At 48.9% G+C, this 12815-nt stretch overlaps 1 protein-coding gene across 1 annotated transcript in view; it reads left to right on the top strand.

Annotated features, from left to right (window-relative positions):
• LOC125939938 (uncharacterized) overlaps positions 1-6921 on the top strand; it is a 30479-nt gene extending 23558 nt beyond the window's left edge. Inside the window, exons 4-5 of the mRNA XM_049655481.1 lie at positions 2404-2442; positions 6605-6921. Coding sequence (XP_049511438.1) covers positions 2404-2442; positions 6605-6921 — 356 coding nt within the window. The remainder of the gene's footprint in view (positions 1-2403; positions 2443-6604) is intronic.
• Positions 6922-12815: the final 5894 nt, after the last annotated feature.

Raw genomic sequence — 12815 nt, 5'->3', positions numbered from 1 at the left:
TTTTACTTGGTCACGTGACTATCACATGACGCGATCCGTTGGTCATGTGCGCGAATTGGGCAGAGTCAATTTTGGGGGTGGCCCACCCAAATTCTTAGAGTGGGCTAAGTCAATATTTAAAGTGGGCCAGGGGTGGCTTGCATGAACATTTAATAGCAAAAATAATAACGAATTCAAGAATGCGCCCTTAAATGATCCCGAGAAACCGTCTAGACCACACTAGAACGCGTTCCTGAATTCGTTGTTGTTTTCGTTGTTAAATGTTCATGCAAGCCGCCCCAGGTCTGTTTTGAACGTGGGTCAACGCAATTTTTGAATTGGGAAAAGTCAATCTTGGGGGCAGGCCGGCCAAATTCTTGGGGTGGGCTAAGGTAATTTTGATAGGAGGCAAGGTCGATTTTGAACGTGAGTTGACTCAATTTTCGAATTGGGCAAAGCCAATTTTGAGGGCGGGCCGCCCAAATTCCTGGGGTTGGCCAAGTCAATTTTGATAGTGGGCCAGGTTAGTTTTGAACGTGGGTCAACTCAATTTTCGAATTAGGCAAAGTCAATATGGGGATGGGCCACCCAAATTTTGGAGTTGAGTCAAATCAATTTTGACAACTCACTTTTCCAATTGGGCAAAGTTAATTTTTGGGGTGGCCGTGTCAATTGTGGGAGTGGGTTAGATCTGTTTTGAACGTGAGTCAACTCAATTTTCGAATTCGGCAAAGTCAATATGGGGATGGGCCACCCAAATTTTGGAGTTCAGTCAAATCAATTTTGACAACTCACTTTTCCAATTGGGCAAAGTTAATTTTTGGGGTGGCCGTGTCAATTGTGGGAGTGGGTTAGATCTGTTTTGAACGTGAATCAACTCAATTTTCGAATTGGGCAAAGTAATTTTCCCCAGCCTGTTCCTGTGTTGAGCGTCGTCGTATCTCGGCGTCCCTCGGTGTAACCGAGCGAACGCGCAGCACAGTGGGGGACGAAAGACGGTGATAGAGAAGACAGCGAGAGGAGGAGAGCGAAGGAGGGGGGTCTGGCGAAAGAAGATTAAGCAGAAAAGCGTAGTGCCGCGCGCAAGACGTGTTCTACTATGACGATCGCTACAAGATGGCTCCACAGTAGCACGAGTCGTCTGTTCGCCGAGAACGCAATCAATAAGGCATGCGGCGAGTGCATCCACTGATACTATATTAGGAAACAAAGCGCTGCATGAGCGGAGGTCTGTCTGTGGCGGCTGCTCTGAATCGCGCCCACGCGTCACCCCCGCGCTGCCTCTCGCGATCTCCCGATTACCGAGGCAGTCGCGCCACACTTCGCTCCCTTTCCACGTGCCGCACGAGACAGATTGTCCACGCCAGCCAGTATATCGCGAAACGAAAGCACGTATTGAGTTGCATTGAAATTTCGCATTAGGAAGTATCGTAATCGTCGGTGAATCTCTTTCAACATTCACAACACTGGCCATAGGTTATTTGTTCTTAATGGGCAGGTCATCCACAGCGAGTTTACTGCCAAGATTTAGCGCTTTCAGGCAAGACTTTTGGAGAAAACATCCCACTCGGTGGTGCACGAGAATCTGGATGCTGCACCACGACAATGGGCCTTGCCAAATAGCTATCCACACAAGCTAGTTTCTCGCCGGAAACAACATCTCTTCCACACACACCCTACGCGCCAGATTGGGCGACCGCTTACTTCGCGGTCTTCCGAAAATTCAGAACCAACTCAAAAGCGGCCATTTGGACGCAACTGCTGATATCAAGTGCGAATAGCAAGAGGTTCTCGACTTGTGTAGGAAAGAAAACTTCAAGTAAATATTTCTAAAGTTGCAGAAACACTTCAAGAGCTGTATTGCTACGTAAGGGTAATGCTTCGCCGGTTAGAGTTTTATTGTACCTAAATAAGTAGCTTTATTCAAGACACAGCTAGTCTAACCTGATAGCGCAGCTATCAATAACACAGTTATCAATAACTTGAAAGCATTAAATGCACCAGAGGCTTGCTGCATTCTATGAGCGCCGGTCATGCGGCGAGCTACGAAATAGTTAAAATCTCCTTGGAAAACTTGAAATGGGTAAAAGAGCGCCATACCTATGAACGCCCAAGCGCACTTACTGTTCACCTAGTTTACGCAAATTTTTGTTTCGTTTTTTATTCCTTTCAAATTTGCCTAAGATAAGTGACGCACCTTGCTGCCATCTGGACATGTATTTCCTGATACTAGAAGGCGAGCAGCGTTTAATAATTGCATTTAATTGCATAAGCTTTCCACATATAGCTCTTAGACTACGAATTTTGGAGGAACTGCTAAAAAAAGATGTTTTCAGTATCCCTATACTGTTCTTTCTGTTTATATGATGCAAAGTGCAAATCCTTTGAAGGTACTAAAATCCTCCTCGTGCTACAAAATTGCAGAAAAGGGAGGATCACAGAACGTTCCGGAGCCTGAGCAACGTGAGTTACCTTAATCTCTGTTAAATATAACAGGGTTGTTACTCAAGGCATTATACAACTATCAATTTAATTTACTGAGACCAAATACTACACCCACCTCTGATGTAGTATTTATTACCCTTGAAAATGACAACTTCACTGTATAATTTTCGCAGTATCTTAGTTGTAGCCTATTATACGATATACTACTACCTACGATAAGTAGCTTTCACGGGTAGACCCATGTGAGCTTTGTTGTCCACAGTATTGGTTGCATTTTGACACGTAATTTCAAATCGACAGATTTTCTTAGCTTATCTGGTCGCAATGAATAGTAGCACAATATTTTACAGTAAACAGTGACACATACCAGTGACCGAAGTTGTCTACTTGCTGTCTTGCCTAGAAGAGAACATGGGCCACAGAGCATGTGCCCGAATAAATAACGTGCTGTTGGCGGCTGTCTGACCTAAAGGACCACCTAAGGGCACAGGGTATGTCATTGGGTAATTGCACGAATAGTCAACTTCGGCACTGCGTTATCGGATATTGGACTGTGCCCATTGATGGCCGATTCCCGAGAATGGATGGGCCATGACACAAGGGTTCATCATCATCATCACCATAAACCTATATTCATGTCCACTGCAGGACGAAGGCCTCTCCCAACTTGCGCCTGCAAATTTCCTAACACAAGGGTCATGTAGCCCTATGTACAGGGTGTCCCAGCTATCACGCAGCAACGTGATTTAAAGAAAGAGGAACGGCGTTACGCGAAGCAAACCTAGTTTGTATTGTTTCCAGTACAGTGGAGTTGCTGCCAGACATTTTTTCGTTACTGAGATTTAATTAGGTAATTGTAATTAATTATCTAACTTGAAAAATACTGTTCTAATTGTCAAAGTGTCAATGAGAAAGTTGTAAAGCAACATGAAAAACTACCGATACAGCTTTCTGTTGCTCAATACGTGCTACAAAAAAGTGTTTTTTCGTGCGTGAAAGAAGCCCGCAAATGCACGCAAAGTGCCTCGAGCGGCCAGTCGCGCGGAAATTCTGCGTGTATTCGTGGGCTTCTTTCCCTCTCGGAAAAACGCATTTATGTAGCACGTATTGAGCAACAGAGAGCTGCATCGGTTGGTTTTGATGTTGCTCTAGAACTTTCTCATTGACACTTTGATAATTAGGACTATACTTCTCAAGTTAGATAATTAATTACAATTACCTAATTAAATCTCAGAAACGAAAAAGTTACTGGCGGCTACTCCACTGTACTGGAAACAATACGCACTAGGTTTGCTTCGGGTAACGCCGTTGCTCTTTTTTTAAATCGTGCTGCATAATAGCTGGGACACCCTGTATATCAAAGCGTTAGCGCCCCAACTGCAACACACATCTCCGCGTCGAGCGCGGCCGCATGATGGATAGCCATTGTAACGAATTTGCAACCAGGGGCGTATTCTGCAAGTGCATACTTCTGGTGCATACTTACAGAATATCTCCCCAGGTTTCTAGGGGCTGTGGGGATTGCTACGGAATTTCAACTTGGGTGCAGTGAGGACAGCAAGAAACGTAGTGCCGTGGTATCAGTTCGCATTATGGTTGGCAGCGAGATGGTCTCTTCGTCTGTCTGCTGATGCACCCAGAAGGTTTCGTAATTCAGGGATGGCATGTGGATATGCAGCAGGGTGCAAAAGAAAGTTATTGCTACTCTGACGATTATCTCTGATTGTTCCTGCCAAAATATATTTTACATTTGCTTGCCTTTGCATCTGCCATTCTCAAGTGGTCCAAGTAAAATATTATTGTTCTAATGATGCCTTGTATTGACAGATGTGGTAGGCACATGACGCGTCAGAGCTCGATAACTCAGCTTGAATTTCTAGGACGTAGAGGCGCATAACTTTTCGGCTTTTGCAACGATGCGACTTCATTGAAATCTGACTTATATAGGCAATGAGCATCGCCAGCTATGAGGGTTTTAGTCATCTGAAAATATTTATCAATTAACATGCACACTGCATGCGAATGTACTTACAATACATGGGCTGAATAAAAATACTTTCGCCCTACCGCTGCACTATGAAAACTCCACTTCGTCTCTAAGAATATTTTAGTTTTTGAGAAGCCTAAGGCCTGGCGATGCAATGCTATTCATAGTACACAAGCGAATAATACTATCGATAGTATAAGATTACACGATGATCCGCATGTATGTACTCCAAGATAATCTCGTAATCGTTTTATTTGCAAAGTGCAAATCGCCTAATGTGCAGATGGTGGTAGCGATCATCTCGCTTTCTGTTTTTTTTCTGTGAAAGCGTCACGAAGGACTGCGATATACTGCCAAAGCGTTATGCGGTGTACGTTTGAGCTAAAGCTTTGCCATCCGTTCCTGTACAAAAAAGTTTTGCTTTTAAATATTATTTTATTGAGTTCCTTTGAAGTTAGAAGAAACCGTTTATTCTTTCAGTTGGTTTTCAGGGTAGTTATTGGGATGTCAAAATGTATCGTGAATAGGCCCATTAAACTACTGATGCACTGCGCTTAGGCATTGACAGGTTTACTTATTTGTCCTTTTTCCGTGGACAATATTTCACCCGGTATATGTTATCGCTCAGTGCAAGATACGCCTGCATGATTCGGAACTTGCTCGAATGTTATCGTTGATTCAATCTGTTGTATGTGTTATTGCCAAGCTTTGTGTGCTAAGATTCTGTGCACGACATGAATTGTGTAGTATTTTCGGAAAGGCCCGCGGGCACCAGCGATTACGCTCGAACGTTCGGCGAGTCACGCATAAAAGACGACGCGATTTGACCCGTGGACCAGATTTGAACGATCACCGACTGTGCTCGCCGCTCCCGTTCTTTTTTGAGCGCCACTTGTCATTGAAACATGTTCACCCAATAAAGAGTTAACGTTTTGTAGTCAAGCTTATGACAGTCACGCCGTCACGACAACGTGATATGCGGTGCAGGTGCTTCTGCATCCATGTACCGGCCGGGCACCCTTACAATGCCGTAACCCAAACTTGAACTGCAAAGACATCGTGCACGTCACCACAGACCAGCGAGCTTTAGCCTGCAACAGCCAGGCTACGACAGTTGCCACCGGAGTAGGAACTTTTACCCGAGACCCGTAAGCTTAGAGGACCAGTATCCTCTGCATCGCTCAAGCTACAGCAACCGACGGAACCACCGACGTTCCGCGGTGCATCGACTGAAGACTCACAAACCTGGCTCGAGACTTACGACAGGGTCATTATGTTGAGCAACATCGTATTTCTCGTAGGACGACTATGCGCGCACGTGGTTTGACAGCCGGATTACCACTCTAACTTGGAACCTGTTTCGATGCAATTTCCCGAAGATCTTTACCCAGTGGCGTTAGAAGAGAAAGGACCGAACTTCTACTGCAATCCCGAGTGCAGCTGCCCAAGGGGAGCATAACCATCATCTTTGAAGAAATTACCCGTCCTTTTCGCCACGCCGACCCCGACATGATGGATGAATATAAGGTCCGTTTTATTTTATGCGTGGCGTGAAACAAGAACTTTTCGCCGCAGTGATCCGTAAGCAGTCCAAGACCGTCACGGAATTTTCTACCAACGAAACGACGCGAAACGAAACGACCAACGAAAAGACGCGGCAAATGAGCACTAGGCAATATAAACGCCAAGTGCTCACCCGAAGTCTAGCACTATGCTCCGACAACTTCCGAAAGACGATCAGGGTAATTATATGCGGACAACCGAGTAAAATAACTCCTGCTTCAGAGCCTCAAATGTTCTTGCTCTCCGACATTGCCCGTGAATAAATGCAGCAGGCGCTAGGATTTCCAGAACTGCCGCATACTCAGCTGGAAGCAATGAGCTAGGTACGCCGTTGCCGTCCGCCGCCATGCTTCTCCTGCCTCCCCACGCCAACGCCCCATAGCACCGCACTCTCGTCATCCGCCGACGCCAGCACACGCACTTGTCGCCCAGCGCAACTACCCAAGGAGGACAGAAGTCTGGCGCGCTGCGCTCTACCACCCGCTTTGCTATCACTGCGGAGAAGCCGGCCACGTCTACCGCCGAAACCAATGCCACGACATGAGACTACGAGGGTTCGGCGTCAATGTGCCACACCCACAGCAAGGTGTACGACCTCCTGATGTCCCCTATTACCTCGCTGCAACGCAGTGGAGACCCTGACCACCTCTCCATTCGCTGTCACAAGCACCCTACCAGTCCTTGCTGCTCCTGCCACACACTGGCCGAGCCAGCAGCCAGTCCGTAAGCCCATATCCGTAAACCTAAAAGCAGCAACCGATGGAGATGCCGTTGCTGTTCGTGGAAATGCCAAAGAACCTCCACCCCCTACGACGACGTTGCAAGAACCATATCGGCGGTGCCACAAGGAAGCGCCGCCACTCAGATTCAAGAAAGCCCGACGAGACGATGTCGCACCACCGGGAAAATGCGAGGCAGCCGTGATCCATGGCCTGACCACAATGTAAGGCCAAGAACCCAAGACTTCGTCATTTTTATCGATGGTAAAAACGTTACTGCCTTAGTCGACAAAGCAACTGACTACTATGTAGTTATTGGGCCGTTCATCACCAAGTTAAGGGATGTAAAAAATCCTTGGGAAGACCCTCAAATCTAGACGGCTGGAGCATACCTGATAACGTCGACTCGAACATGCACGTCAAAAATTACCGTTCATGACGGGACCTACCCTGCGACCGTTGTTATCCTCCAGCAGTGCTCGCGAGACAATTCTCGGCATGGACTTCCCGAACCAATGTGGCGCGATCATGGACCTACAGTCCAAGTCGACAATTCTATCTGAAGACCAAGCGATACAACCAGAGAGCTTTGTTAGTCACCATGTCGTGAGCGTGCTGGATGACCAAGTCAGCGTTCGTCCTCCCTCCAGTATAATTACTTCCGTTGTCACTGAAACCCGCGCAGACGCAGAAAGCGTGGTCGAGGATGGCCAACATCTACTGCTCGACTGTTAAATTTGCGTCTCAAGAGGACTCGCTCCACTGCACGGAGGAAAAGTGAAAGTAAAGGGGACCAATTTCAGCCGAGAATTTACACACCTGAAAACGGGCACTGAGATTGTCCGCATTAAATAAGTTACAGCAGTAAGCTATACGTTGGCCCACTCGAATGCAGCCAAGCCTACCAGGACGGTCCATGTTACTGAATCAGCCTTCGATATTAATGTGAGTCTGCCCAGGCAAAGGAAGCACTGCTCAAAGGTCGCCTCAAGCAATGCAAGGACTGCTTCTCGCCGACATAGAGGATTCGACAAACACCAGTTGCCCTAAAACACCGGTTTTAGGGGCATCGTATAATAGCCTAAGAATGCGCTCGGCCACTCCGCCACAACCCTTACCGTGTTTCGATGCGAGAACGTCAAGATATTGGGGGCGAGGACTTACGGAGTCGCCATGTATCGGAAGCACCTGGCTTGCGTTGTGAGGGATGACGCGGCGCGCTCCTCACAGGTTTGGTTGTCGGCGATCAATAAAAACACTACGCGGGAGCCCTCCTGGCCATGTCTGTAAGTACTCTCCCAACCACGGAGGTTTCTTACTGTTAAAATAATAACCTTGGGCAAACAGAACGCGCAAAATAGTTTACAGGCGCTATGTCATTACTGAATACGTACAGTGAACGCCCATTGCGCGTGGTCACCGCGATGGTGTTCCCCGAACCAGCTTCTTGCATGAAAGGTAGGTAATCGCCGAGAGCAGATATGTGAAATATGTTCTTATAGTGTGATGTCCGTATAACCAAATGGAGCATAACAGAATGAAGCCTCAATGCAGCGACCGAGTGCGCGTCTTCATGCATACCACGCGCATTGTTTCGCTTTCGCTCCGAGCGCGTTTTCGCACCGTGCGGTGAGCTTTAGGCTGCAGCGTTTGGACATTTGACAGCACGCAAGCAACCATTGTTGCGTGGACGCTATCAGGGCCATTAAAAAATAATTTCGTCATAACTAGGGACTTCGACGCAGTACCGTGACTCGTGGTGGGCCATCGCGACGATTCAAACATTTTTTTGGTTTTATTCTAAATTCTTGGGCGCTTCAATATCATTCTTTCTCAAGTTGCATCGCACTGTATGTTTATCGGTCTTTCCAGCGAGGAATTTCCCACTCCTTTATTTTGTTAATCCAGTACATTCATTGTGTGGTGCTAATCACTAACATTAGCATATGCTCATGTTTGTGGATGATAAGACTATAGTATAAAATAAAGCATAACGCATCGCTACAAAATACCAGCCCTGTAGTGAATATTGCCCCAACGGTGAGAATTGGCGTAACGTCTTTGGGCATCACCCAGCCGAACATGTCTGTCATGGACGTTCCGGTTGAGAAACTCGCGTTTAAACCTGGCCGTCGCCCCGGGGAAGTTGGCGCTGGCGTTGCCGTGGCGTGCACAACCGTTGTCTGCTTACTGGACGGCAAGACGACGCTGACGTTTGACCTCAACATCGAGCTCCCGCATCTCGGGTCCGGGGCTCTTCGCTGACGTTTCGCTTGGGCTTCGTAAGCCCTCACGCTAGAATTGGCACATCGACGACGCGCCCTTTCGTGAGCGCGTTCGCGGCGGCGTTAGTCAAATGCGTTAGGGCACGTCGTCAGTTGCTCATGAATGGCTCATACACCCTTATGCAATGGCTCATACCCCCGCAAACGCGGCCACCCCATTACAACGACAGAACAGAGGTGAAATTCTACGCTGGAGTGATTAGCGGCAACGCAGCCAGCTGTGGAAGCAGACGAAGACGACGAACGTGATAGCAGTGGCACGAGCGCGTGCCGAGCATGTGCCTGTGCTCGGTGCGGCATCAAACAGCACGAGCGCAAATCGAGGGGCACCTTTGGGGCGCCAACGAGCCAGCTGCGGACGAAGACGACAACGCTCGAGCCATTGCTGATGATGGTCGTATTTTTCTACACGCGGACACGATCCTGGGGGAACTAGCCCTTAACAGCTTCGCTGTTAAAAAAATCAAATCCCTTCCAGTAATCTGAAGATGGAAGCCAGCGAAGCTGTAACCATGGTGGGTATGCTGCATTGAATATTGCTATAGTGAATTTATATATTATCATTATTGAATATACTGGACGTGTTCGTCATGTTCGTGAAAGAGCAAGGACAAAAGCGTCTATGTTTTCACTCGGCGCGATGGCCAAGTGCGTTAGCTGCGTCAAGTCCACCCCAACGTCATAGACCAGTGTATGAGCCACAGCGTTCATAGCCTCGGCACACTGCACGGCAGCGTCAGGATCCTGTAAGATACCTCCCGCTCCTGCTCGGGGGTGCTATGCAGGATGCGCCGAGTTTCTCGTTCGCACGAGTTTCACCCGAGTTTGCTCGATGGCAGTGAACGGAGATAGCAAGGAACGTGCAAGAACAGTAGGCAAAAAGAAATCTCGAGATAAAGCCGCGTATGACAACATGAGCGCACCCTGCGCGGCACAGTGATTCCGTGCTTCAAGCACAGAAGACTGCGCAGTAAAACGCGCCAGCGCCGCGTATTGTTATCAACGTATTATCACCATTTAGAAATACCGTGACTGTACCGCTGTCTATCTGCACACTTGCCGTGTGCCACTTGCCACGCCTTTCTAGGGCGCGTAAAGGGCGTGCCTCCTCTTTCGAGCATTATCTTTCTATCCTCCGTCGAATGCGAACACGGCACATGCGGTGCATTGTTGCGCCTACACTTTCCCTCATTCGATTACGTTCAAATACAACAAATAAAATAAGAAACACTTTATTTCTTGAAGTATCTGTTTTTCGTTTGGAATGCCATAAATGTTTGATAACAAACAGAGATCGAGCGAATTATTAAATTTTGTACTTTTTTGCCGCGAGTGGCGACAGTGAGGTGATAGCTTACAAGCGGATACATTTTAGAGGGTGACACGCACGAGGGAGTTCATACGGTGAGCAGTCGCCAGGGGCACTGCAGTGCTATCCTTGATAGGGTGCCTTGATGCCCGCGTGCATCGAGGCACTCTAATCCTTGATAAAGTCAGTCATGACAATGATCTTTCCATTTCCTGACTATTAGGGGAATGGCAACGCAGCGCTACGGCATGGTTGTTCACCGCAGGTGCTTCACTTAGGAGGCTATTAAGGCCGCCGCTTTACCAACTGAAACGACGGGAGCAACGGCTGTCACTGCAAAATGGCTGTGCGGTATTCTAGGGTCCGTAGTGACGCAGCACAGTGAAAATGCGCCCGTTTATCTGCGAGCGGGAAGCCTCCGCGATGCATTGCAAAGAAGAGCGCGCTGCCCAGTGACACAATTCATCGCTTGTCATCGCTTGCCCAGTGAAGGTGCCTCCGTTCGCATGTATACGCAGAGTTTGAGTGTGTTGTTCTCTCCAATGTGCTTGCCGATTGCCTCTGCTGCTGAGCTAACAGCGATTGCAGATAGATATAGTAACGACAGCGCAGCAATCGCATTTTGGCGGGTCATGGCTCCTGTGTGCAGTTAGGAAATTAAACTTCGAACGCAGGAAGGGGTTGCAACTATTTAGTGTGCCGTGCTTATGACGAAGAAATGCCATCGCAATGGGTATTAAAAAGCGAGCGTTTCTCGGCGCTGACCGTGTTTGCGACCCTGCAGATCCGATACACCACCGATGACAGAGCAGCCATCTCAAACAACAGCTGCGATACCTTTACGTTGCAAAACACTACGCACTGCTCAGCATCGTCATCCACCACGGCGCATCGACGCCTTGCAAGCAGCTACAGTGTCGTTCCGATAATTATTTGCTGTGCGCTACGTTGCTACAATGCAGACAACGAACCATGTTGTGGGGCCATCACAGCCTAAGAAGATAGATGCATGAGCCAGCGAAAGTCGCCGCTTTGTTTTTGATAGTAGTTCTCAGTTACAGTGCATCACCGATGACAGTGCGCTGTGCGTATTTTCTGTCGGCGGTCAAGATTGTTGATGCCTCTCAGTTCCGCACCACGTCGCTGTTGCCGGAAAATAAGTTGGGCGTGGCCCAACCGTGGCGGGCGCGCGCACGAGAGTTACATGCCTCGCGCGGGGCGTGACGTGTGGTTTTGATTGACACGCGAACTCGGGCCAAACTCGTACATCGGGAAACCCCCCTCGAGTTTAACTCGGGAACATGGTGGCGTTCATGGTGGCGAACATGGTGGCGAACATGGTGCCGTTGGATGCAATTGCATCCAACGGCAGCAAGCGTCAATATGACCATCTGGACCTGTTCACCTACATGTCCCACGTAGAGTTTCAACGTCATTTTTGCCTTTCCAAAACGTGAGTGCGCTGGCTGTGTGACGAGTTAGGCGAAGGCCGTCGTCTGCGGAGGTAGGGTGGCGGGCAAATTATGCTTTCCCAGCGTAGACTGGTGTGACTAGGCTGCGGAGGAATAGTTCGTGCGATCGCTTCGGCTCTCTCCTGTTTCAAGCAAGCTCGTCCACCGCGCCCCAGCCCCAGGCCAGGTCCGGCGTCGTCATCGGCGTACTGGAGCACCTGAGAGCACTTGGGGTTCAACCCGGACCAACCAACCTGAGCAGGCGAAGTTGTCACATTATATTGGAAGACTCAGAATGGACGCCGGGCTGCCTTCCGGTGCAACAGGGGCCGAAATCAGTTGTGGCAGGTACACGGTACCGCTGCACGGCACGGGCAGAGAGGCGAAGGAAGTTACTGCACCTACACGGACCCCCTCGGCCGTCCGAACGACCACCTCTCCAGGCGGCAAATGATTGGCTCACGTACTGCGTGAACAAAAGCGTAGACATATGGATGTTGAAAGAGACCGTAGACTTGTTTTCTCTATCGGAGCACGCCATCGCCGACTGGAGGAGCTACCCCCGTAAGGTCGCGAGGAACGAGCTGCTGGCGCGAGCTCCACTCGGTGGCCCCGGGAAGACAGCGCAAATTGACGAGTGCCTTCTTCGCGGCGAGCAAAAGTACAATCGAGGCCACCTAATGTCGGGCGAAAACTTTTCGCCGAGCCGCCAAAATTACGGCGGTGTGAAACGTGATGGCCCATGGGTCTTCGGCATGTTCCGCGCGACCAGAGGGGTGCTGCGACTTTCAAGGTCGACCGAAGAAAGGCGGCGACGCTAGGTGCCATTATTGCAGCCAATCCTCAACCGGGGACCATTATTCATAGTGACGAATTGGCCGCATACAACTGTATCCCAAATTCAGTGGATGCTAACGGGGCTATGCCTCAGTCTGCATTGGGAGACAGTTAACCACAGCGTGCACTTAGTGGAAACCAACACGGGCGTTCACACGCAAAAAATAGAAAGTTATTGTCAAAAAGTGAAGCGCCACCTCGTCAGCGGTGGGTACAGAATAACTGCACTGATGCTGGAGT

Source organism: Dermacentor silvarum, chromosome 9, assembly GCF_013339745.2.
Source record: "Dermacentor silvarum isolate Dsil-2018 chromosome 9, BIME_Dsil_1.4, whole genome shotgun sequence".
NCBI classification, from domain to species: domain Eukaryota; kingdom Metazoa; phylum Arthropoda; class Arachnida; order Ixodida; family Ixodidae; genus Dermacentor; species Dermacentor silvarum.
The sequence above is the reverse complement of the archived record's forward strand: the minus strand, read 5'-3'. Positions and strand labels throughout refer to the sequence as shown.